Source organism: Rutilus rutilus (genome assembly GCF_951802725.1).
Source record: "Rutilus rutilus genome assembly, chromosome: 25".
Lineage (NCBI taxonomy): Eukaryota > Metazoa > Chordata > Actinopteri > Cypriniformes > Leuciscidae > Rutilus > Rutilus rutilus.
Window position 1 is genome coordinate 6,156,484 of NC_140229.1, and position 27,708 is coordinate 6,184,191.

The following is a 27,708-nucleotide window of genomic DNA, read 5'->3' on the forward strand; positions in this document are numbered from 1 at the left end:
TGCACAGATTGTGCATGACGAAACATGTTTTGAGTGATGAACTGTTCTCATTGATGGCTGGTTAATGTGTACACAATGTCTCCATTTGAACTATTAGATCTGTACTTTCAATAGTAGGGATCAATGGCCAATAACAGCAGAAAAGCTAAGTAGAGTACAAAACAGCAATGCACAACAAAAGCGTGGCTTCAGTGTGATCCACAGACACCGATTCACATTAATCAAAGCTTTTCAGACTTACCTGATACAAAAAGACTAAAAGTGGCATATAAATAAAGGTAAGAATTTCTCATTGCAGGAATGTCACACTATGGATCAGTGTTTTCCTTCTTTATTTTAATCTTGATTAATTAGATTATGCTTTAGGGTCACATTTCAAGGTTTAATGCACTTAAAAATATTTATCATATGTTCATGAAAACAGAATTTTTACATTGTCTGTAGAAAATGTGGATGTAATTTGCCCATGCAAGACTAGAATATAGCAAAACCCCTCAAACACTCCTTTTTAATTATATATAAAAATATTTTGAATATAATTAACATTTGAATTATTATTCTTTTTAATATATAATATGATTTATCATTTTTTATACTATTTTTATAGCTACTATATATCTAAATATATATATTTAATTAAATTAATTAAATATTTTTGCTAAAATTATGTAGTATTTAAATAAGTATATACATTTTATTACATATATTTAAATATAATGTTAAAATGTTATTATTTATGATAGTATTTATTATTTGCAATATTTTTATAATATATATATTATTACAAGTAATCAAAAACAGTATTAAACAATATATATGGCAAATAAGTATATAAATGGGTGAAGTTAATTATATATTTAAATATAATATAGTTTTTAAAATGTATAATATTTTTTATATATAAAATATACATATATCTTAAATATATATATATAATATACACACACACACACACACATATATATATATATATATATATATATATATATATATATATATATACAAATAATATGCCAAATATATTTCAAATATATTCTAAATATTTATAGTATTTGAAATATATTTGGCATATTATTTGTGCCAAATATATTTGGCATAAACATATTGACATTTTTTTCTTATATTTATTCATTTATATATTTATACATTATATATATATATATATATATAATGTATAAATATATAAATTAATAAATATAGGAAAAAAATATGTCAATATGTTTTAAAATCGGTATTAGAAATGTATTTTTGGGTTATTTTTATATATGAAAATATGTTTTATGATGTGGAGGATTACATGATTTTTTAAATACTTGGAATTTTGAGGTATGTTCAAATCATTAACTCTTAGTTTGAGCAATAGCACATGTCTTAGCATAATCATACAACTGTATATCATGTGACAGTTCATCTGAAACTGTAAAAGTTGATTATGTATTGTCATAAGGCCGGGTCACAGATGAAAGCAGAAGAAGCCAGTGGTGAACTCAGGATTGACCTCTCACATTTGCAGAATGAGGGAAAGCTTTGTTTCAGATTGCCTTAAAATAGGAACTAGTTCCTCATTTTTCTCTTGGATTATATTCAAAATATAACAGTCAACAATTTGCTGGTGGGAAACGAATTTTGTCGGCCCTACGAAACCCTCATCTCACGTCTTTGGTTATTTTCATACAGCTCTGATTCGCCTCATCACTTCTCATTTGGCTTTGATTACACAACAAAAGGAAAGAAATACACATTCAGGCAGAAGGTGTTAAAACATGAAAGCACACGAATTTTGTGGCACAAAAAAGTAGGGTAGGATGAGAGAGAGAAGAAATGGCAGGTAATGCAATATTCATGCGCACGAGGCAGATTTCCCTTTAGTTCTCATGATTAGAGGAGGAGAATCTGAGCCCGGCCCGTCGTCTTAGTTCTCGGGGAAGAGGATGGATGCATTAATGGCAAGTTGTTGTTGTGTTTTTGTACTTTGAGAGAAGAGAGAAGATGTGGCTTAATCAAGGAGATGCACTTCTCCTTTCCCTGCTCTTTGATGTTGTGAAAAGACGTCCACGGTTAACCCTGAGAGTGCAGCCGCTGTGTCCTTCTCTTTCAAACCTGAGATGATGAAAGTGGTGGCGCTGTATCGGGGGAGTCCAGCTTCTCTTGAAAAAGAGATGTGACCCTGATTGAAATGAGGAACATATTTGATCTTGAAATGAAGTGCTTCCTTGCTTTGCGCTAATGCACTCATCTTTGATCATCAAAAGTAATTGATATAACCACATTGCCTTTAAAGCTTACTGAACGACAACCAAGCATATTGTCCGGAGAATATTGGTGTCACTGGCGGAAGGATGCACATTTTGTAGGCCATTTTCAGATGAGCTCGGTATACATGAAATAGACCAAATTGTGATGAATGCAAATGCAATGTAAATTTTTTTAATTAAATTATATGTATTGAATAAAAGAAAGATTATTGGAGTATGTTATAAAAGAAAATATTATGTCAGACTTTCTACAAATTTTAGCTAATTATTTATGAAATGAGTGAAAATAGTTTCAAAATAAATCCTACACCAATTTTTTTTCAGCGTGTGTATATAAAATAATGATAACACTCAAACGGTTCTATTTGTTAACATTAATTAACGTACTAAGAACGAACAATACTTGCAGCACTTATTAATTCATTTCTACATTTACTAAAAGTTGTATCTTTAATATTTATATCTGTTAATGTTAGATGTTAGTTAATGCATTGAACTAACATGAACAAACAATGAACAGTTGTATTTGTATTAACCAAGGGTATACGTTACAATGAATTGAAAATGAACTGCATAATTGAAAAGTTCAGCATAGCCTACAGACGACAACGTTGTCAAATCGATCCCAGTTCACATGGATCTACGAAAATGATAAGAAATGCTGTATTCTGCTGCCAGGCCAGTAGTTGGCGATATCACTTTGTAAAGAAACACTACGCACCTATAGACTGAACACGTAATACACATGCGCATGACGTCAACGTTTCACAAATTTGAAAAAAGTTTTCAAAAGTTTGCATTTTCAGGCCCCCGAAATGCTGTTGTTGTGTAAATGAACAGTCAAAACCATATATATATATATTTTTTTTTTTCATTTTTAGTTGAAAAGAGTGTGTAGTCAGCCTTTCATTTACACGACAATGGCATTTTGGGGGACTGAAAACTGGTTTCGAAGTGTACGTTATTGAAAACGATACATTATTGTTTCCATGTAAACTACAAAAACGCAACTTTGTGAAAACGGTGACGTCATGCACGTATTACGTGTTCAGTCTATAGACGCATAGTGTTTCTTTACAAAGAGACATCGCCAACTACTGGCCTGGCAGCAGAATACAGCATTTTAAATCAATTTAAATAGTTTTGACAACGTTGACGTCTGCATGGCAAAAATGCAAAGGACGATTTTTTCTGTTTTAGTACATCGTTGTCATGTAAACGTGCCCGAAATTGCTCATAGTGATAGTTCATGTTAACTAATGCATTAACTAATGTTAAAAAATGAGACCTTATGGGAAAGTGTTACCAAACTAATAATTTATGTCTAGTTTTTTCAGGTTGCTTGAGGTTATTCAGGAGCTGGTATATTAAATTCAGTCATTCAACTGTTTAACACGCACATGTTCACTGTGCTAGTTTTTATTAACCCCTTTCATTTTATTTATATGGTTTCAAATCTATTCATATTTTGGGGCTGGATGCAGAGCTGGGGCTGAAGATGTGTTATTTATCCTTGGTCAACAGAGAGGAAATCTGAGCGTGAAAATTCCCATGTCACCGATAACCACAAAGTCAACATGTCAATAATTCATTGCTCATATGATTTAATATATCAGCATTTGAATTATTTATTTTCTCTCTCTCTCTACCTGACAATCTACATCCGAGTCTCCCAGTACTTTCATATTCATTTCAATCGGATTGCCGCTGAATGATTTATGGGCGGCTGACTTGGCCATGCACTACATGTAAAAGGCCATCCGTGTTGATGGAAAAAACAAACATGGACACAGTCTGGAGTATTTGAGCTGCTCTCACCGGCGGCCCCTGAAGAGGAGCTCGGGAGCCAATGAACACTAGATGTGCAAGAGGATACAGAAAACCACACAGGAGAGTCAAAATTTCATTCAAGGCTAAATAGAGCTAAATCAGAGACAAACATGCCAAGATTGTGGATTGCATGCATGCATGGACAGATAAAGCAAGGTTTAGCTCACAATATATTCTTAAGCCACCTGTGGGAGACAAAAAACCCCGCAAGGTGATCGAAGAACGGATCGCCTGAAGGGTGGGGGTGGGGGCGCTTCCTCTATATATTAACAACTCGCACAGTCTGTTTAAAACTGGAAACGATTAAAAGAGAATGTTAAATAAAGACAGAATATGAACTTCTGCAAACCACGAGCTTCTGCTTCATAAGTTTGACAGCCACTGAAGTATGTGCAGGTAAACAAAGCAGCTTGACCAGTTGCAAATCAGATCAAGCATTGTAAAACTGTTTGTTTCTATATCAAGTTTTGTTGTGTATTTTGATCAACCACCTCCTCCCCTATTTATCTGCCAACATGGAAAACGTCCCGTATTGTAGCCTAAACCCGCACAAAACAAGACGTGGGCTGAGGTGGCCTTGGAGTTCCTGCAACTTCTGAACAGACTGCATCGAAGATCATCTCCTGATTAAAAATGTTATAAAATAATATACATTTAAATAGTTGAAATATGATTATGATTAATGCGTCTTTCAATTGATATATATTGAATATTACAGACAGATAGATAGACGGGTGGAGGAAAGGATAGATAGATAGATAGATAGATAGATAGATAGATAGATAGATAGATAGATAGATAGATAGATAGATAGATAGATAGATAGATAGATAGATAGATAGATAGATAGATAGAGGGAAGGATAGATAGATAGATAGATAGATAGATAGATAGATAGATAGATAGATAGATAGATAGATGGATAAATGGATAGATAGATAGATAGACAGATAGACAGACAGACAGACAGATAGATAGATAGATAGATAGATAGATAGATAGATAGATAGATAGATAGATAGATAGATAGATAGATAGATAGATAGACGGGATAGAGGGAAGGATAGATAGATAGATAGATAGATAGATAGATAGATAGATAGACAGACAGACAGACAGACAGACAGATAGATAGATAGATAGATAGATAGATAGATAGATAGATAGATAGATAGATAGATAGATAGATAATGTATTGTTGCAATGAAGCTTATTTGTTTCAATTACTATATTTCATATCATTTATGATCATTATTACATATAAGTAATGTTATTATTAATAGTAGCCTAGTAGTAGTAGTATGTGGTTGCTGTAGTTGTAATGAATCTTATTTGTTTCAGTCCAGTGGGTCTTTCAGAAGTGTTGACTGTCTCTTTAAGGGGATCGTCGTGTGAATGAGTGTCGGGTTACACCTCAGACTCCTCCTCCTTCAGTCTGTGAGGGTGTTTCTTCCTTCTGCCCCGCTCCGCTTCTATCATCCAGGGATACAAATGTTTCTTGATCCACATTCGAGTCTGTCATCGGAGCTGAATTATAAATATTAAACACACAGTCGGGGAGTTCGTGCGCCTTCAATCAAACCATGGGATTGACACACTGACACACGGAGAGATTTGGAAGAGAAACTCTGAAGCAACTGGACTGGCTGAAACTTTGAATCCACACCTTTGTTTCGCGAAACTTTTTTTTTTTTTTTTTTTTTGGGTGCATGACTTTTCGTCCTGTGCAGGAGTAGGCTATCGGAAGATTCCAGCAGCCACGCGAATGGATATTAAATGATGGACTGTTTTGGGGGGTTATTTCAGTGTGGTTTAGTAGGAAGAAAACCCCAATCCCCAACCCACAGGCTTTTGATCTGATCATGGGAAAACTGGGAATGTCTTGTTTTTTCTAGCCTCGGCACATTCGCGCTTCTAAGATTTGGGGTTAGTTCGGATTACAGGTTTTACCAAGAGAAGAAAATTTCGTTTTAATCAGACTTTTGGGTTTTTAAGTGCCAACATGCCTCAACTAAACGGAGGAGGAGGTGATGACCTGGGAGCAAATGATGAACTTATTTCCTTCAAAGATGAGGGTGAGCAAGAGGAGAAAATATCCGAGAATGTGTCGTCGGAGAGAGATCTGGACGATGTGAAATCTTCTCTAGTGAACGAGTCCGAGAACAACAGCAGCTCATCAGACTCCGAAGTAAGCAAAACAGTTCTGTTACTTATCATTTCAGTGCACTCGGCATCTAATGCATGCGTTTAAGTGTTCATTGGTAGCCTAGTGCTAAAACTAAACCGATGCTTTATTTCCCACATGCAAGCAAACAGACAGGCGTCCTCGACCCAGACCAGAACTAGAAAGTTATGAGAAACAGAGAGAACACTTTGCGGAAGGTAAAAACATTTCGAGACGTATTCCATGTGTTTTCTGTGAGTGTTTTATGCACCGTAATGACAATTTTTTCGTTTGCTTTCGCCCCTAAAGCTTTGAGACGACAACAAGATGGAGGATTTTTCAAGGGACCCCATTATGGTTATCCATTTCTTATGATCCCAGATATTACGAATCCATACCTCTCCAACGGATCGCTATCTCCCAGCACACGAACGGTACGTGCCATTTCGCTTTAAACGCAACTATCACCTTCATGACGTCACGCTGCACTCTGTATTATTTTCTGTCGTTCAAAAGTCGCCTTTCAGTGCGCCATATTCGCTTTCAGAAACCCCAGCATTTCCTTTGTTTGCGTTTAGAACACTTCACAACTAGTAAATACCCAAGCAAGCTTCATGTTTCAAAAGTTTACCGTAGTTTCCCCCCTGTTACCACTTGTTGAGTCTGGAGCATGCATGTATTAGGAGGCCATTCTGGTGCATTGCACAATAAGTCATTTACTTGGGCTCACCCGAGCACAAAAGAAGTCTTTATTTGCCGCCTCCAATGGCACGAAAATGGACTTTTCGCAGTGAAATGTCTGCACAATTAATTTTGTATTATCATAACAGGGGACAAACTGGAGGCAAGCCCAGGCAGATAGGATTCATCCAGCTTTTGGTGTCAGGAATGTGTCTTTACTCCCTTTGTTGTTGTGTGATAGGATGTTGCTGGGTTAGAGAGTTAAATTTATGACTGGGCGCATAGATTTTGATTGCATGTTTTTGTGGCTTATGTCATAAAGACCTTTGACTTCATTTGGGCCATATCAAGATTTTCTAGATAACTGCTATATAAGTTCTTCCCCATCAGTGAAACTGTCTTTCAATTACAGGGCAGTTAGGCAACTATTGTTATCATTAGTTACCGCTTGACGGCCCTGTCGGAGGTCTCTACTGGATGCCCATTATCTTAATGACATCTTCACCTAGGGGGGTGGTTTGGCTACCTGAACAGCAAGCCCCCACCGAGGTGTTTGAATCGCATGCAAATTGCTGCATATGTTTGCCTTCCTCCATTTAGCTTCATTGAAGGATATCTGGAGTGTTATTTTTGCGCAGTGTTTGCCTGTTGCTCACTAAAGCAGCCATGTCAATGTATAAGTGATTTGGCGTGCGAACGCAGGCTAACATGTCATTGTGGAAAAATTTCATCGAGCCTGTGGCGATAAACATTTGTTCATTGTGTGCATTGTGCTGCTTACTCGTGAGAATGCTTGAATCTGTTGGTCATGCACTTGGATATTAGATGTTGCATTAGGTTTGCTTGTTTGCAGCACAATGGTTTTTTCAACTCGTCAAATAGCATTATAGCCTGAGAATGGTTGCTGTCGCATGAGTGGTTTGACTAAGGAAAACAGGTTACCTTTAACAGCTGTAACAAAGAGCGACTGTGATTCTAGTTGATAAGATGGATAATAACATCTGACTTCTGGCCTGCTCGTGTGTGTTTGTGTGAGCCTGAAGGCAACTGAGTCAACCATGTCTTCCTCAGTGTACAATAGCAAGGTTGTGTATAGTTTTGGAGTACAAAAGTTAGTGAAGCGCCACTCAGTCTATGAGGGAAAAAAACCATGTAATGTTACTGAACCGAAGCTGAAAATTGTTTACAGTAACTGTTGGCACTGGGTTTCGAATGTAAACACAACCTGCTATGTGAAGATTTTTCGAGGAACTTTATTTTCTCTCAGCAGTTTTGTTTTGTTTTAGCTTGTACGATGGAAAAACAGTAAAGGGTTTCTTGTAGAGGAGTTAGCTTCTCTCTTCCAGTTATAAGGGACCTTCATATACTTGTTCTTAACTGAGTTAGTAGGCTTTAACAAGGTTTGCTTTGACCCCAGGTTGAAGTTTCTTAATGATTTATCTTCCACAATGTCCTCTTTTCATATATGCTAATTCAGCACTTTTGTAGTTTTCAACATCCCCATCAGTTTAACAGCATTGCTCTTTGTTTGCTAATTATCACTTCCTTATTTAATAATGTTTCTTAATTGATTTAATTATATTCTAGTGAGTGCAAACGGCAGGGTAAAAGTCCAATGCTTTTGTGTGCAGATTAGTCAGTAAATTGTTGTTAGCGTTGTGAAGCTAATCTTGTTAGATTTTCTTATTTGGTTCTGGTGTGACTGCAGTGTTTTGTTTATTAATTTGGTGTGCTAAAGTTGGTTAGATGCTAACATATTTTATGCTATCTTAAATACTCCTTGAGCGATTGAATTCGGACACTGTGCGCACTGGGAGGGCTGCCGCTTTTGCCTAGTTTGTGCTTGCGGTTAATAATTTGAAACTTAGCAAACTTGCAGCTCCAGTGGTAATGTAAAGGATTATCTTGAACTCTGTCAGAGAATATAAACCTTAATCGGCAATAAAATAGCAATGGATGGATGATTCAGCTGCGGGCGCCATCTTCTGGCGAGAATTCATTGGGCGTAACCGTCACAGTGCATTATGGGTATTCTCTAGCCATTGAGTGCGGTTGAGTGTACATCGGTTGTGCACTTGTTATTGCATTGCATTATGGGATTGGATGAGTGCACTTGATTGGTTTCGGACACCACTACAAATCGCTGTCCCCCTTGCTAAGGGTATAGCAAGCAAATGAACAATTTTAAAGCAAATGCATTGTTTTGGAAGCACTTCCCACTTGTGTATCCACTTCTGTAGAGTGTCGAGCCACACTATCCCACAATTAATTAAACTAAAGTGCACTTATTGCACAAAGTAGTACTAGCGAGTAAGTGGCAAGCCCTTGATCGCATAACTGCGCTGTCAGAGCACGTCAGCCCTTCATGACTGGCGTTCTCCTCCCGTCCATCTTTCTTCCACTCTTTAAACTCTCTACTCTACAATGGTATTTTAAGACCTAGAAGACAATATAAAGTAAACAGAGGAATTGTCCTGCGTACAAGAGGGCCTCATTTTACATAAACAAACAGTGCTCAGGAGAGCGGCCCTGTCAACAGCCCAAGCCTTTTCCACACACTCAGCACTCAGAGACGGGGTGGGGGTAGATGGCGAGAGAGAAACCAGGCACCCCCCTCCAGCCCGTCCCACCTCCTCGTCTTGAGCTACAGAGGGGACATTGTCCAGGCCTTTAAGTTAAGACAGCATTCCTGTAGTGCAAGACGGTTCAGGAAAGCTGAAAACCGGTGTACGAATGTTTGCACAAATGACCGAATAAACAAAGATTTATAATTTTATCCCGAGTTAATGTGTTATAGGGTAGGATGTTTTTTTTTTTTTCTCTCCTGTAAGGATAAACTAAACAAATCCAAATTAATTTAGAAATATTTCAGTCTCTCTTTTGCTGTTTAGAAGAAGTGTGCACTATGAATGCTGTGTCTTGTTAGGAGGCCAGGAATTACGTGAGACATAAACCAATTCTGCTTTCCCCCCTTTTAATGTAACTGCTTCTTCAAGAGGCGACCGTTTAAAAACGTTCCTGCCGTTGGACGCGTTCCACCGAAGACCCTCTCTGGTAACTTGATTATTGACCGAGATTAAAACCAGACAGTTCCTTAAAGAAAGAAATGTCAAGCCAAACATTATTTTCCTCCTCTGGTTTTCCACACAAGCTTGGCGTCGCTCTAGACGTCTGATTTTTTTTTTTTTTTTTTTAGAACCAGGCAAAATAAAGACCTAATTTACAAACGTTCCTCCTTAAAGGAGAGTGGTTTATGGATCTGTATGTGAGGGCAAACCACAGGGGCTGAAGAAATGCAACAGGAAGTAGATAAAGGAATGCAGGGAGCTGTTCCCAAGGCCAGAGTCGTAACGCAGATCTCTTTCCTGTTGATCATATCACGTCCTGCGCTGGTCGAATGGAATCATTCAGAATTTGCTGTATTTTTGTGATTGCTTTATCTCTTTGGCCAATTATCTTCGTATGGCCCAGTGTTTACGATATAGCGTAGATAGCAAAAACACCGTCATTACACTGTGGTTTTAATCTGTTTGTGTTTTAGTTGTAATGAAGCAGCACTGTAGCTCCGTCTAAAGCATCTGCGATTTATTTTATTATTATTTTAACTCTTTGCAGCCCTGGAAAAAGCTAATTTTATGAATGAATTATATACTTTTTATAATATATTGTGTATATATTAAATAAAAGTATAGTTAATTGTTGAATAATTTAAACTGTTTATACCAATTGTTCGCCGTTTCTTTTTATGCCGACTGCCGAGAAAACTGTACGTACGCCATTTGTAAGTTAGTGAAAAGTGTAAACACTGTGGCCCGACTATTTGTTAAACATTTCTACCTGCCCGGCATAGCAACATTGTTTCAGCCAATGGTGTGAGTTTGGGGCGGGGCTATTTGTTTGAATGACCAATGGCAGAATGGGGGTAGAGTCATTTATTTGCTACAGAAATCACCTTTTAGAAACTGATATTTCTTTTTATTTGTCTCAGGGAAAGAAAGTATTATTGTATAACTAGTATTAGTGTATAATAGTAGGCTTTATTTATTCATACTTTGAAAGACTGATTTGTTATTCTGAATATTTGGCATTATACAGTCTTTTTTTAATACAATTTGTGTGTTTACCTTCTTCACTGTAAAGTAATCTTTTCATTTGTCTGCCATCACATTGATTTGTCCTTGTGGGACTTTAACTATTCAGGAAACTGTGGGCCGTGAATCAAAATGATTACCAGTGTCCGAAGACATATCAGGAATCTAAAATGAATGCAGTTAGTGTGATCTTTTAGGGCCGTCCTCCATTGGGAGGAATATAACAGCATTTTTTTTTCCGAGGCAGAATGGATTGGAGTTTCTCTGTTGGTTTAGTAAGTGTGTGTGAGCTGCTGATGTCATTCTCCATTGATAAGATTGCGCTGGCAGTGGTCAGCGCTCATCAAAACTCACTTCATGTTTGGTTGCATGTCCTGTTGCACAGTGAATTTCACAGACCCCCCACCTCCCTTTCAGTCGCAAAAAACAGCGAGCTCTCACTCAGAGCTGCGTACTGACTTCATGCATCACTCCATGCTAATAAAACTTGATTGTGCCGGGGATAAAGTTTAAGGGGGTGGGGGGGCTTCAGGCTTCATCAGTCTGGTATTTTTAACAGCTGTTTTCAGTTATTACCTCGCAGTCAGAGCTTCCTGGGGCCTCGGGAGGGGGAGGGAGGGAGCGGGGTGCAGGGGGGTAGTTAGGGGTAAAGCATTATGGGAAAAAAAAACGAAGCAAGCTGTGGGGATGAGGGTGCCAGGTGGGTGAGAAAGTGGGCATGCAGCCAGGAAGCTTGTATGTGTATGTGTATGTGTAAGTGTGTGTGTGCGTCCTGTTGGCTTGGTTGAAGCACGTGAACGCTGCGATAACTTATCTCATCGCAGCCCTCTTCGGTCTCACATGGCCTTGTTGTGCCCGCTGCTTCATGCCAGGCTGAAAAGGCCTAGGGGAGATCTGATATCAGCAGCCTCAGGATTTTCTCGTAGGGTGAGGTGTACTAAGCTAGAATGTAAGCTAATTCCTTGTGTGATCAGTTGCTTGTGATATGGTTATTGTGCTGTGCTTTTAATTACTGCTGTCTTTCCACCCCTAATGTTACCTTTAGTACAAGGAATGCTTGTTGTCTGACATACAAAACCTGATAAATGAGTGATTGGCTGATATGGATTTTTTTTGAGGGCCGATTGCATCATTGTTGTCATTTATATTCATATATAATCTTTAACAAATCTCAAAATTAACATGCATTTTACATAATAATTAATATCCATTGTACCACGATTCCTAAACTCGATATAATTTAAGTAGTGATTTTAGTTTTAGTAACACCAGAAACATTTTTTGAATTTCTGTCTTGTATTATGTTGAGATGTCTTATATAGCTTAGCATTTACCTTATTGCTGACATGGCATTAAAAAGACAATAAACATACAACAAACAATCAATTTAACTTATTTAGACGAAATAGAATATGATTTTAATATCTGCCATCTAGATTAAATCTGTTCGTTATATAAAGCGATCGAGTCTCATCAGAATATTTGGAGTAAGCCGCTCAATTCATATGGATTAGTTTTACGATTTCTTTATGAACTTTTTGAAGCATCAAAGTGGTAGTTGCGTAGCTGTCAACGAAGGAACGGAAAGCTCTCAGATGTAATCAAAAATATCTTCATTTGTGTTCGGAAGATGAACGAAAGTCTTACGGGTTTGGAACGACATGAGGGTGAGTTAAATTTTTTGATTAACCCTTTAAGCCCACAAATAATTGTCCAAACATTGAAGGGAGTTGCTAGCATTAGCAATGAGTGTATGTATTTTTGTAATGGTGTCAGCCGCAAGCTTCGCCCATATTGAGCGCCTTTCCTTGTCTTAAGGAGTCATCGGTGGAGAAGCTCTTTGTGGGCAGGGGCTTGGGGGTGGGCAGGCAGCCCTGATTCTCGTGTGAAATGAGGGATGTTCTATAGTGACTCTTGGCCGAGGCGCAGGGAGTGTATGGGAGCTTTTATGAATAGGGGCCTTTCAGTCGTTCAGTATGGCACTGAAAGGCTGAACAAAAGCCTAGAGGGTGGCGACTGAGAGCTACACGGTAGATCCACAAAACACTTCACTTTGCTGCGGCGTAGTCGTAATCCCTAAGACATCAGCCATTCCAACTGCATGCATTCAAGAAATGTCACGTAAACAAAGTGGACGGCTGACAAATCTTCGAGAAGTTTAACACCATAATTGGCGTTCAATTGACTAGGCTTATGGTTGTCAAAATGCTGGATTTGTTGTAGGTCTGGGAATCTTATTCAAACACTATGGCTGCTGATATTTTGTGGGAAGTTGTTTGGGAAGCTGTACACTAGTTTGAATTGGGTCGTTTTTCCATGCGTTTGACAGTGAGATGCATCTTCACATTGTTTCAGTTAGGGGTGAGAGGTCAAGGTTCACAGCCTGTTGACGTGACTCACAGTTGAGTGGGCACCAAAGTTCCCAGATTCCAGCAGGGGGGTCGTCGTTGCGCTCCAGGGCTGGGAGCTTTCTCCCGCCTCTTTCCCTTCTAAACTCTCCATTCGGATTTGCTCGGAGCTGTCAGACAACGTGTAGCGTAAAAAACAGCGGAGGCCTCACACACACCCTGCCGCTCACTTCCTCTCAAAAAACGATGGTCCGTGGCGTGATGATTAATTAGAAAAGAAGAACAAAACAAAACCTTTGCTTCAGTTCTTTTGGCTCCAGACATTCATTGGCCCGCCACAGTCTGGATCATTCAGATTGGTGGAGTGGAAGTGACATAACCGCTGGCACAAAAGGGCAGCCGTGTGATTGGAGGAGAATGCGCATTGTGTACCGTTGGGGGGTCCGCCACAGACGCAGCGCTTCTACTGCTCTCACCCTGACCACAAGGTTGAGAGCGGCTCCATTGTCACATGACATGTTCACACTGGACCACAAGCTTTTGTGTGTGTGTGTGTTTTTTTTGTTCGTACGTGAGAGTGTATGTCTTATCCAGCTGGGCCTTGTCGGTCAGGGCATGGGCCGCCCCTCCCCGCGCACAGCTGCAGTTTGGGCCCAGAGGCGCAGTTGAGGGCTTGTGAAAACCCCCTGAGCCTTCCTCATTTCTCCAGATGAGTACCTCATTGTAATCGACGGAACAGGAGTGCACTGATTTTTTTTTTTTTATGTTCTGAACTTTTTACTTTTGTGTTACTTATAAACTACATCCTTTACCATTGTTGATGTTGTAATCAATCAAAACTCGTGCACCATTTTAGGTTTCTTAGAAACTTGCTGAAGTGGTCACCTTTCCAAACATCCCTTTAAAGGGTTAGTTCACTCAAAAGTGAAAATTCTGTCATTAATTATTCTCCCTCATGTCGTTCCAAACCCATAAGACTTTTGTTAATCTTCGGCACACAAATGAAGATCTTTTTGATGAAATCTGAGAGCTTTTTATCCATCCATAGACAGCTACACAACTGAGACTAAATTCAATCTGTTCATCATCAAATAACGTGTTCGAGTCTCTTCAGAAATTTTGGACTGCACCACTCAATTCATATGGATTAGTTTTACAATCTCTTTATCAACTTTTTGAAGCGTCAAAGTGTCAGTTGCGCAGCTGTTAATGGAGGGATAGAAAACTGATTTGATTTCATCAAAAAGATCTTCATTTGTGTTCCAAAGATGAACGAAAGTCTTGCGGGTTTGGACGACATGAGGGTGAGTAATTAATGACCCTTTAACTTTGCTGACATTAGTTCTTAATTTCAGTTTTTCTTATAAACTTAAAGAAGGTGATAACCATTCCAGTAGTTACATGTCCTAACGAGTTTTGTTTGACAACATTGTCAAAAAAATTAAGATATGTAACTGTTGGTTTCCAAAAAGTTTTCCCAACATTTAACTTTTCCAATAGTTACATCCCTTAACTTTAAATTCTGTAGTCAATCAAAAAACTTGAGTTCTTATAGACTTATCGAAAGTAGTTATCTTTCCAACGGTTACGTCCTCTACCTTTGTTGACGTCGTAGTCAACCAATACATCACTTATAAACTTGCTGAAATTGGTGACGCAGCAATTGTAATGGTTACCAGGTGCTCCCAGTTTGGGTCGGGTAAAATGTTGAAAAATGTAGGGGATGTAACTGTTTCCAGCAGTTAGTACGTTTTCTAACTTTGTTGACTATATTGTCAACCAAAACTCATTAGGAGACGTAACAGTTGGAACGTTAATCACTTTTGACAAGTTTATATGAAACCCAAAATGGAGAATGTGTTTTTGTTGATGGCAATGTCACCAAAGTTAGGTGATGTAACTGCTTGAAAGTTTATAGGATGAAACTGAAGAAAATGTTTCCAACAACTTTTTCCAACCCTTCACTTTTCCAGCAGTTATGTCTCCTAACTTTGTTAATGCGGCAACCAACCAAAACTTGTACACCATTTTAGTTTTCTTATAGATTTGTTGAAAGTGGTAACTTTTCTAACAGTTATGTCCTCTACCTTACCTTAGTCGATGTGAAATTAGTGACGTGGCAGTTGGAATGGTTACCAAGATCAACCATTTTTAAAGAAACTGACAGGGATGGATTAACGCAATGGCCTACCTGGCACGTGCCCAGGGCGCTAGACCAGATGGGGGGCCCTGTTGGGGCACCCAAAGGAACGTGAAATCAACCGAGGGGAACCCTCTACGTCAACCGGGGTGGGGACCCCCTGGAGCGCGATTTCGACCAAGGGGGGCCTTGCCTAGGACATTGCCTCGTCATAATCCGTCCCTTGAAACAGAGTCATGGATAAAGAGTTTTGTTTGATGTAAAATGTTGGAGAAGCTGGGGGACGTAGCTCTGTTGACATTGTCATCAACCGCAACTCTTCCTCCAGTTGGTGACATTAAGTATGACGTTCATGCTCAATATTCATGTTTTTTTTTATTGTGCGACCCAGGCGCCAGTTGTTTAGGTTTTATACTGTTTGCCTGCGATTGTAAACAATTCCTAGCATCGCATCTCGCCCTCTCTGAAACACTCCCACACTTTGTCATGGCCAATGTCGATGGTGCGTTCTCCTAGCCGCCCGGCTCCTAGACCCAACCTCGTGAAAAACCACACAAACACGCTGTGTGTAGCTGTGTACTTTAGAGCCAGTTACAGCTGCGAGCAGTGAAGTCTGGATTGTGTTAGCCCATGCACTGTGATTTATAAATTGTTTCTCAGGCCATAAATTTCCACTATAATTGCACTCCAAGCCCCCTTCCACTCTCCTCACTCTTTCTCTCCCCCCTTCTTTCCCTCTCCATCTTTCACTTCTTCGCCTCCTGCCCTTCCAGACGCACACACACACACGCTCCGGAGGTACGTGGTCCGGCACTAATTGTTTGCAGGAGGGAACTGGTTTGACAAGGCAGAAAGTTTTAGAAATTAGGCTGGGCGGTCACCATTGTGAGTCAGGGCTGTACGTCGCAGGTATGTTGTGTCATGCCTCCATATCGCCCCCCTTGGACTATTATTGCACAATAGCAGTTGTAAACGGTCTAAAGATAACGCTTCAGTCATTTAGTGCAATTTCGCAAAAATCTGCATGATTTCCTCTCCTGCATTTAATTGCAGAGGGATTTTGTTTTTTTTTCCCGAATGTGAAATTCGCTCCCTCGGGGCCTCTCTGTGGTAGATTCGAGTTTTATCCTTCGCAGCCAACAGGTTATAAAAAATATCCCTGTTTATTTGTTGTGCCTCGAGTTAGGTCTCCATATGGAGGAAAGCTTATCAACAAATCCGCTTTAAACGAGCAAAACTGCAGTGGCTGCTGTGTGAAAGTTTTCCAGTTCTGTTGCAATCGGGTGACATGATTATTTTTTTCTTCTTTTTTTACTCTTTTGACGCTGGTTGGACTGGTTGTGTTTTAGCAGGAGGGGTATATTGGGGTGAAGTTTGAGTTAGTGTGTGTGCGTGTGTGTGTATGTGTGTGTGCTGGGGGGAGGTAGTCTACCAAGAGGACACAATAAGCCCTTTGTCTTCATTATGCACTTAGCATTTGAGAAAGACAAGAAGGTTTCTCTATTTTACTTTATCTTCAACTGTCTTTAATGCATGTGCATCTCGATTTTAGTAGAAATGTGTCATTTAGTCTTATTCAAATGCTTAAAGTCTGCATTGTTTCAGTCAAATTATATTATTATTGCAAAATATAGTTATTATGATAAGTTGGATGCCTGCAAAGTTGTAGATTACTATAGCGAGCACTTTTGGGTTATAAAATGTCTTTGTTATCCCTCTTGGCTGCTTGTGGGTTAACAAGCCCAGGCTGTTCATCGTAAACCTGGGTATAGTAGTTTGGACTGCAGTGTTGTAACCAGATACCGAAATACTGGAAACCGCATAACTGTCTTGTAATTGACTTTAAGAAGGGTGGCTGCATTTTGCCTTTGCAGAAACAGAACTCTCAACAGACAGCTTATTACTTTCTCGTGGTCGTAATTATGTGTTGGGTTTTATTTGACCTACTGTTTTGTCTTGCGCCACAATAACGCTCTTATTCCTTATGTTGTCAAGGTTTGTTTGTGCTTATCTGGTGAAATAGTATATGTCCATACAAGTATATTTCACATTTTAATTCTAAAAAATTAAATCGCACTAATATGTTTTCGTTTGAAAACGCATTTTTTTTCTCTCCGTTTTGGCCTTCTGTCCGCGTTTTTGATGTTGCGAAAACTAAGCTTTTTGAAAACGCTTTCCCAAGTGGATAAATTTGAAAACGCAGCGTAGTGTGTATTTGAAAACGATGATGCATGTTTTGTCATGTGACGCATATTAAACTGATAGATGTGTATGTTATGTAGGGCTGGCCAATTTTTACGATTAACTCGAATTTAATGTTTTGCCACGATTTTATTATTTTTAAATCGAGAAATCGCGGTTTTGAATAAAATGTTAGCAAACGTAACAATTAGACATGTTGACAATTCAGCAATGATAACAGTTAAGACAAGTATGTTTAAGATACAATTGTACAATATTTCATGCATATTCTGTTTTACATTTACACCATGTTGATCACTTCATGTGTGGTGCACTTGGAATATCACTTTTTTTTTTTTTTTTTAACCAGATGGTTAATAAAGAGTATGTTACTTGAATCATATTGTAGCTACGTTTTTAAGTTGACTAGTTAAACAATAAAAAAAATTGAAATCTTGAATCGGTCAATTGTTCTGAAAAAATCGAGATGTTATCTCCCAGCCATACTGTTATGTGCTGTTCACTTTCACTCTGTTGCTTAAGATGTTACTTTGTACACTCTTCATATCACAGTCCTGCAGAGATGACAGAAAATTCACTGGCATTTGCTGTCCTGCGGCAAAACATGAGAGCGGTTGCGTTTTAGACCAAACATAATAATGTTGAGTGAGAGTGACCTGGACGCATCAGTGAATGCTGAGATATCTTGCTAAATAAAATGATTCTGCCAGAAGAATAGCATGAGAACTTGATTATGTCTGTATAATATCAGTGAGCTTTTATGAGGTTTTACGCATGCACAGTAAGGTGAATTTATGTTTCAGTGTGGACGGAGAGTGTTATAAAACGAAAATGGCGTTTTTCAAAATGATCCGGATTAATCTAGACATAGCCTAAAGTGTTTTTTTGTGATCAGAAACTGAAGGTGTCTCCCAAAGGTAGTTCCTTTTTTTTTTTTTTGCAACCGGACGGTTGATGAATGCAAACTTGGTCTCTGTTGCCGTCCCTAAATGGGCCACATTGCCATGGAAACCCCTGGTCTCCGGATGGCTGACCTCTGAACCAGTTCTTTAAGTAGGCAGTGAATGGAGGGAGTAGTGTTATCAGTGAGGTCACAATAGTATCCATGGGAACTCGGAGAGCAACTGTCAGTCATGAGTCTTTCCTGTCGAGGCTGAAGCCCAGTTCTGTGTGGAAGCCACTGGCTTGATGAAAAGAAGCACTTTAACGCATCTAATGTAGGCAGGTCAGTCAGCGCCACTGAACTACTGGAACAAACCACAAACATGTGCTCTGTTGCATTAGGATGATTTGCGCTTTGATTGTTTTTTTGGATTTGTAAGTGAAGGTTTTATATTTTTGTAAGTAATAGTAGGGATGCACTGAATTTCCACCTGAGGTGCCAATAGCAGAAAATGTTGTGTTTTGAATAATATTATTAATGGTGTAGAAAAATAGTATACTATTTAAAGGTATAATGGAGGATTTTTTACTTCCGGGTGGATCACCTATACTATTGGTCCTCCTAATTGTCAATCATTCTGGTGAATCAATCAAACTTATTCAAAAAGTGGAGAGGGCGGGTCTTATCTAAAATTCGGAAAGATCCTCCACTATACCTTTAAACAAAATTTAAGAGTTGATATTTAATTAAAAATATTATAGATACATATTGTATTGACAGTTTTAAAAAATCACAATTTACAAGAGTATGTAAAATATTTTAGTACTTTTGTAATCTAACTATACTGTCCAAATGAGACTAATAAATAATTATTTATATATATATATTGTTCTCCTTTCTTCAGTTATGCATCTCTTATTTAAATAAAAATAAAAAGTACATTATCTGCTTCAAAAATTGGCCTAATTAAACCGATTCTGATCATTAATAATAATAATAATCTTGGCCTATACCAAATTATATTGTGCATCCCTAGTAAATAAATTAGGTTTGGATCCAGCATCTGCTGATGCCTTGTACATGAAAGTTCCCAGAACCTTGTTGAATTACTTCCTAATGTGATCGGTGGATGAATAGGTGATTTGTTGGTTAAATTACTGCAGTCCATCCGATTAATGTTTCTGTAATAAGATAAGTCTGCTTTAATGAGCTTCTCCTCCTCCTCTGAGTTTTAATCTCTGAACTCAGACTTCATAATTACATCATTTTTTGCTTATTAATGTTGTTTTTGTTGTTCAAAATTGTTTTTCTCCTTCCCATCAATAGAAAGACTCAGAGCTCTAATTCATATTTGGAGGCGGTCAAGAATTCCTCTTTTTTTTTTCTGCAAATTAATTTCCAATTAGCACAGATAGGGGTGTCGTTTGCCTATGAATTGTTTACTTAATTATCGGAAACTCTTGCGGCTCTTAAACAAACAATAGGCCTGAATGCCAACCTGCGGTGAGGGAGGGCTGGAAACCGCCGCCTCTATTGTCTTTCCCTCTGGCAGCAGTGAAAAGAGCAGCAAGAGGTGTCGCTCGCATAAATAAATGAGTCAGGTGATGTCAGACCCCTCTGGCCGCATCAGGGCACTGCCCTATAGGCATACATGCATGTAATCCAGAGCCTTTTGTCTGGCTTAACTGTTCTGATGCTGAGATGTAATGGATTCCTTTGTGCTCCACCAGCGTCCTGCTCCGTTCTAGTGGAGGGTGTGTGTGGAATGGGTGAAAACATCGGGGAGAAATGTAGGCCATGCTTTGAATGATTGACATGACCTACTTGGCTCCGCCCCCCCCCCTAAGAACGTTGCGCTATTCTGTGGAAGCTGTTGCGGTTTGAGGTACAGCGTTTAAAATCCCCGGTATCCAAAACAAAGCCTGCGGTTGCAGCAACACATGTTGAGGCTTCCAGATATCCCTTTAAAGAGGTGTCTTCTTCTCGGTTTTGACAAAAGGCTTCATTTCATCCAGCATGTGGCTGTCAAGAGTATATTTGTGAAGTTTTAAATTGTTAAAGATCCACATCATCTTCGCTCAGCGGTGCAGAAAGTATTTAAGCAGCATTTCAATCTTTCTCTGTGACCTCTTGACATCAAGTAGAGAGCTACAAACCCACTCCAGGTGTATTTATGAAATTAAACCGCATGAACCTGGTTAGAAGTATGTCTTCGGACTTATCCTGCCTAGGGCAACGAGTGACATTGATTTTTTTGAATAATTCAGTATCTTTTTTCATAATTCAGTATATTTTTAATATTCAGTATGCATGCTCAAGATTTATTTTTCATGTTTTATGTATTTATTTATTTTAAATATCATCCAGACAGATTATTCTGTGGATATTTGGCCATTTTGAGATCAACAGTTTTGTTTTTTTTAATGCATTTATAAATATAAAATAAATTTAAATCTAGATATAATTTTTTATATTTTTAAAATTCTCTAATTTGCTGTAAATTAAATTGTATATCATGCATGTCAGCCACCTTCTGGTAATGGTGGTATCAGCCTGTATTGAAACCTTTACTGGTTGACCACATATTTTTGACCACAGTTTGCAAGTATAGACTGTATTTTACAAAAGTAACACATTGCTTTTCCATAAAGTGATCAGGTTTTCTTACATGGTATTTGTTTGTGTTGTTTTTCCTAGTGAGGCTTTGATTGATTATGTTGCTCAGCAGGTTGTCGCTGCATTTGACATGCATTTTGAGGTTCATGTCTGCGCACCATTTCTTTTCTCTTCTCAACAAGAAGTCAATGTTGCATATTGCTAAGCATCTGCTCCTGGAATTATGGCTTTCAAATACAAATCCCCAGACCCCATGATTGTTTACTTTGGCCGATCTCCCTTTGTGTCTCCAGAAAAGCAGGGCACAGGTCCCTGCAGCCCGGTAGTCTGTGTGTTTGTGTGGGAAGGCAAAACTGAGATTGTATTTCAAGATAGTATGTTAAGTTTTCAGTCAAGTGATGGCGGTTATGATGGGGAAGGTAGATTGTATTTTTTCAGTCATCCGTCCACTTTAACTGCAGCTGCAAATACCAGAAACTTGGTAAGGCCTCCGACAAGAACTAGATGTTTCTCAAAGTGGTTCCTCTCAAGAACCGTTCACAGATGCCTGCTGAAAGCAGGCCACTGACTTAAAGGGATAGATCACCTTAAAATGTAAATTCTGTCATCATTTACTCACCCTAATTTCAAAGCTGCATTACTTTTTTTCTGTGAAACATGAAAAAGATGTTGCTTGGAGTCCAAAATTCTTCAAAATATCATCTTTTATGCTCCACAGAAGACAGGTTATACAGGTTTGGAACGAAACATGAGGGTGAGTTCATTTTTGGGTCAACTGTCCCTTTAAGGACATTAATTTTGACTGTCTGGCCAAATTAGAAGTTGAACTTACAGCTGTCATTTATCAACTATACTACAGACAAGGGAAGGTGAAAGTGAACCAAACAGCTTTAATAAACAAGGCACAAGGTCTCGATGCATCCTGCCAGCTGTACCAGTCCCTGCTCATGAACTACTTTTGTTTTCCGCACCAACTAACTAACCCTGCAACTCCATCCTCCGGACCATAATGTCTTTTCCATTTTTAGCCCACAGTCTTAACCAAACTTCCTCACAACAATTCCACTTGTGATGAATGAAGTTTAAAGGGAGAAACAAAGCCTTATTAACCCCTGATGTACCACGATGGTTGGTTGTAGGACATGTTTGGGTTGTTTTTACTGTGAGATCTTATTGTTTTAACGATGGAATCTGCTGGAGTTTTGGTGTTGCGATGTTGGATAATTTCCAACTTATGCCTATATGAGAGATTACACTGTTTTGGGATTGCCATTTAGTGTTGACTATGGTTGACTGCGTATATCATTGACTATTTTACATTGACTTGAAACTTTTGTGAAGCAGTTGCTGCCAAGCGTTTTTGATTATTTAATTTTTTTATGATTAATCAATTTATAGTTTGCATTCATTTAAGTAAAAAAAATCCAAATTTACTGGATTATTCAAATGTTAGCATTATGGCATGGTTATTTAAAATATAATCTATTTTATTCATTGCATTTCAGGCAAAAATAACTTTGACTGTGATACGAGATTTTGATCTTATAGCCCACCCCTAGTATATATGCTTGGATGTCGATGTATAAGGATTTGTCTACATTTATGGTGTCCCTTAAGTAGAACTATAAATTGGAAAGAGTTTTTGAGGTATATATGTTCACTATAACCCCAGATGCTTTCAGTCCCTAGACTCAAGAGCTTAGATACAGGAATGATGACTCCACAGGAACATCTGATATGGTTTGACTTCTACACAAACCAGATGACCGAGCCAGGCGGGGAAGCTCCGTGAAGGGTTGAAAAACTCGATTTTATAAATTGCTCCTGAAAATCATAAGCGCTGGATGCGAGGGGCCCCAGAAAAGCTGAAAGGCATCAAACTTTGACACACGCACTGAGCAACAAGGGCTTTCACAATAAATGTCTCCCTCTGTATAGGAAGTCCAGTCATTCATCACTGTGCGTCTCCTCCCTGCTCCTTCTCTCATTCCATACCTCACTCACCCTAGCAGCATCGCTTTTGCATTCTTCATACGCTCTCATTGATTTATAGAGGGGTAAAATTAGAGAAAGGCAGATCTCCGATTCTGCACTATGCATTCTGTAAGGCCCCTTCCTATTCTCCCAGTGCGTTATGGGACTTCCTCCCAGCTGTTCCTCATACTAACATACACCCATATTATCCATCCAGCTGGGCATTTACTATGCTGGGACCTGCAGTCCAAATCATGTTTAACTTTCCCCTCCCCTGGGCCGGACTGCTCTTGTCTCGGCCCTGCAAAGTGTTCCAGCTAATGCTCCCAGGTGCTAAACAGCACTCGAAGTTCATCTCTACAGCTTTCAAATGAATTAAGACAAAGAACAGCTGGATTGCTAGAACCCGTTGATGACTCAGTGGTCCATTCAGTTGATTTCTTCCATTGAATCTCCTTACCAGGATATAATATTCCATATTAAAGGAATATTCCAGGTTAAAAACAGATCTGTGTTTGTGTATAGAAATACGAGTCTATATGCTACACTTAATAGTCAGTTGTACCTTCATGGACTTTATCCAAGTGCATAAATTGAAGGTGTCAGATTGAATTAACTCCTGTGGTGAATATATACCCTGGTTTATTCCTTTAACGCAGTACAAAAACTTGACTTTTTCAACCCACCTGTTGAAGCTGGAAACTCCAAAAACTGGTTTTGGCGACTTTTTAAATCAAGACAGGCATTCACTATATCCATTTGGAGTAATAGGAGTATTTTTGGTTATGCAGTGACATGTAGACCACCTTTCAAATGTGTTAATGATTGTTTGTGATTTTCTCTTTTGTTCTCTGCAGTATCTACAAATGAAATGGCCTCTTCTTGACATTCCTGGGGCTGCAGCCCTCAAAGACTCCAGATCACCCACACCAGGGCACTTAGTAAGTCCACCAGCAACTTCATATTCTGTGTAGTTCACAATGCAATCAAAAAAGGTCTTAAGATAAGTTGGGTATAGAGTAACCTTTCTGAAAATAGTCCATTCTTATCTTGTGCTCTTGATATGCGTACTTAGGAAACAAATGCTTTGAAAGGCAACATTTTGATCTAAAACCATTAAAAGAACACTAAAATATTGTAATATACTGATATTTAATTCACTAGGTTTGTTAAACTAGGTTTCAGAGCAACGGTACATTGGTAACTTCTTTCACAGTGAACAACCGGAAATATGTTTGCCCACACAAGTACGACTAGCTTTTAGCCGAAGCCTGGCTAAGGCCAAGGGCTTAAGCTTGTCGTACTAAGTGTCAACAAGCAAAAGACTTATTTTCCTGCCATTCCACCCCCTCCGGCCACTCATGCGACCCAACTTTTGACCTGCTTTGCCCTTTCCAGACACCACGGCGGAGAACCTCAGGAATGCTCGCTCCAAATGGCAGCTAATCCATTCCGGAGACACGTTTTTTTTTTTCACCCTCCAAACATGGAGGTAGTCAGCTCAGAACGAATGAGGTTTTGCCACGGTGACAAAGTGATCACTGACTGTGGTCCTAACTGGAAGATTAGAGCGTTTGCCCAAGAGATTCCCAAACAGACCTTTGGGTCAGTTCTGTCTAAATGAGAATCCAATTTAAAGTTCTCAGGCCAAAGATTATGATGACCTGATAATAGGGCCGGTACACTGGGCCTGTTGTGTCTGCCGTCTTGTCTTTATTTACTTAGCATGTGTTTCATAAAGCACCTATTATCATGCTTGGGGACTCCAGACAGACTGCAAATATGCAGCGGGGGAATTTCAATCCAATTATACGGAGATGAGTTGACCATTGAAGCCTGTTGATGCTGACTTTGCTTTAACACTCAGTATTGTGTTGTCCTAACAGAACGAAGAAACACTGAATGCTACTGTTCTCCCGCCAGGAAAACAGACTTCGCTTCCTCATTAGATGTTGGCATTTGGGATTAATTTCTGGCATGTAGATCTTGGGGAATCTCTTGTGATTGGAGGATTAATTCGAGTCAGTAAATAATTAGGTTACATGCGGGAGGGTTTATTGTGTTTCTAATGAATGGCAGGGGCTGCTGAATTCACACCAGGCTGCAGAGAGTGTGTGAGTGACCTGTGGAAACTGTGGCTGCACAGATTGGGTCCAGAAGGCACACATGCTAATAGGGTGAGCCAGAGTTGTCCAAAAGGCTCAATTATTCAGGAACCGGGTTTGTTTAGCATTCCATTGGCATCCCTCTGAGCGTGTGTGAGTTTGATATTGCAGCACCAAGCCCACCTCTTCACATTGCCTGCCATACAATGCATCTGGACCCAGGCTACATGAATAATACATCAAACCAGAACAGAGGGACAGGTGATGTGTGAGGCATTGTGGGAACTTCAGCTTTGTCAACTCCTCTGTAAGCTGTGTGTGAGATTTTTTTTTTTTTGTGTGTGTGTGTGTGTGTGTTGTTGGTCAAATTCATACTAAACATCCTGTGGCATTTCCATAGTTCATGTATCAAATAGTAATACAATAGTAGTTTGAAGTATACCATGTTACAATTTGATTAGCATATTCATATATACCATGGTATCCTAAAGTCCAAAAACCATGGTATTAGCATGATGTTTTCACACAGTGTCTTTTATGGTAATACAATGGTACTTTTCTTTAGAAAACCCCCCAGACTCTTAAATTGTCTCTTGAGTAGTTTAACTAAATGAGTTTTAGCATTTCTGGTTTCTCAAACTTAGACACAGTAAAAACGATGTGTTGTAAGCTCAGTTTTGTATCTGATCTTTTCCGGATTCATGAAAATCTTCTTAAGAAATAAGTAAAGTATGTGAAATTGTGCAATTCTTTAAAAATTCTTTAGAAGTTCTCAAATATTTTCTTAAGAAAAAAATGACAGGCGTTGGTGTTGTTTGAATGAGAGGTGGGTATTGCTGAAGACTCGCTGAATGAAAACACTCAAAGCCTGTCTTTTTGCTTTTTGCCTGCAGATTACCGGAGTTATCATAAGCACGCAGACTATTTTAGTCGCGACTGGCTTGATGGGAGTTATTGCTCAGCATTCTGTTTTTAATGTGCTGTGCCAACTTGCCAAGTTCAAATATTCTAGTGATCACTGTTTTCATGATCGATCTAATTCACTTAAGAGTCATTTTAATCTTAAGAATGTTTTGTGAATCCGGCCCCTGGTTCTTCACTGTGATTAGCAACAGTCGGCACAGCAATCGCATTTGTTTAGCCCCCACCTTAGCCGTTGTCTGTCTCAAAGGCATTTGGCCTAGTCAAGAAATTGTGGTTTAAATACTTTATTATAAACGAATAAAGTTTATTAGTCATGAGTCCACCAGACATTTTCAAATCGTTTTCAAAAATCGGATTACAAATGGAAATTCCATTCAAATTGCCTGCTAATGACATTGACAATTGATGTCTTAGTGAAGGCATGATGTTTTTGCTGATGGGAAGTGTTGCGTGTTCATGCAAAAACCAGATGGATGCGTCATATGATCATATTTTAGTTTCTCTATTAAAGCTTTTGTGGCCTCCATTTACAATGCCTGGTTAAGTATGAGTATGTGAAACACGATGCAGATCGCTAAAATACAGAAAATAGTTCTTAATGGAGATGCAAAAATGTAATTCAAAGCCATGTTGGACCCCTTAGACGCTAGATGGTGATTATTGTAAATTGTGCCCCATTGTTAGGGATCACACTGTTTGGCTTATACTGCTAGTTTTGGCTTGTCCTCTCCTCTGCACTATTTTATTATCCTTCATTTGAATCTGCGTTTAGCCTCTCATTCTTCCAGCGCTAAAGCGGTTCATTGTGTCTTGATCCCTCTTGCTCAAACGCCTGTTTGCTCAGTAACTCAAGTCAGAGATGGAGGAGGTGAAGCCAAAAGAAGAAGAAAAAAAAACAGGCCACATTTGCTTCTTATGCCACAATGTGCTTGTTTTAGCAGAGCTCCAGTTTTAACAGCTCCATGTGGTGGCACCAGAAGTCGTCTTTGGGCGGGTTCCTTCGGTAGCAGGCGGAGAACAGCAACAGATTAATCAGCAGGTGTAGAGCGCTGACCCTGCACTGTTGCGATTTTTGACATTTTCAAATGGCTGCAACACCTTGTGGAGAGTCACTCCAAATAACTCTTAAGATAACATTGTACATCTTTGAACTGTGTCGCTAACATTGTTTTAACTTGAGTTCTAAGCGTCTCATAAAATAATGGCCGTTAAATGAAAGACTGACCTAGCACAATTGGTAAATATGTGCTTGAGAACTCTAGAGTCAATGTAATTTAACTGTGTGATACAAAAGGTGGAACAATGTTTACACAATGACGCACTTTTTCTGTTTGGAGAGGTGTTTTGTCAGCTGTTTTTCACTGTTTTGCTGGTCAGGCGTCTTCTCCTCCTACAGACCAACTTACTAAAGTGGATTTAGGAAGATTTATCAGGCTTTGCCCTTGATGAACTGCAGGACTTGTTTGGACAAAAGGTTAAAAAAAAAAGCCAGGTA

At 38.9% G+C, this 27,708-nt stretch overlaps 1 protein-coding gene across 1 annotated transcript in view; it reads left to right on the forward strand.

Annotated features, from left to right (window-relative positions):
* The first annotated feature begins 5,517 nt into the window (after positions 1-5,517).
* The window catches only part of tcf7l1a (transcription factor 7 like 1a), a 30,245-nt gene continuing 8,054 nt past the window's right edge, over positions 5,518-27,708 (forward strand). Inside the window, exons 1-4 of the mRNA XM_084400345.1 lie at positions 5,518-6,273; positions 6,395-6,467; positions 6,559-6,683; positions 24,042-24,125. Coding sequence (XP_084256471.1) covers positions 6,088-6,273; positions 6,395-6,467; positions 6,559-6,683; positions 24,042-24,125 — 468 coding nt within the window. The 5' untranslated portion in view covers positions 5,518-6,087. The remainder of the gene's footprint in view (positions 6,274-6,394; positions 6,468-6,558; positions 6,684-24,041; positions 24,126-27,708) is intronic.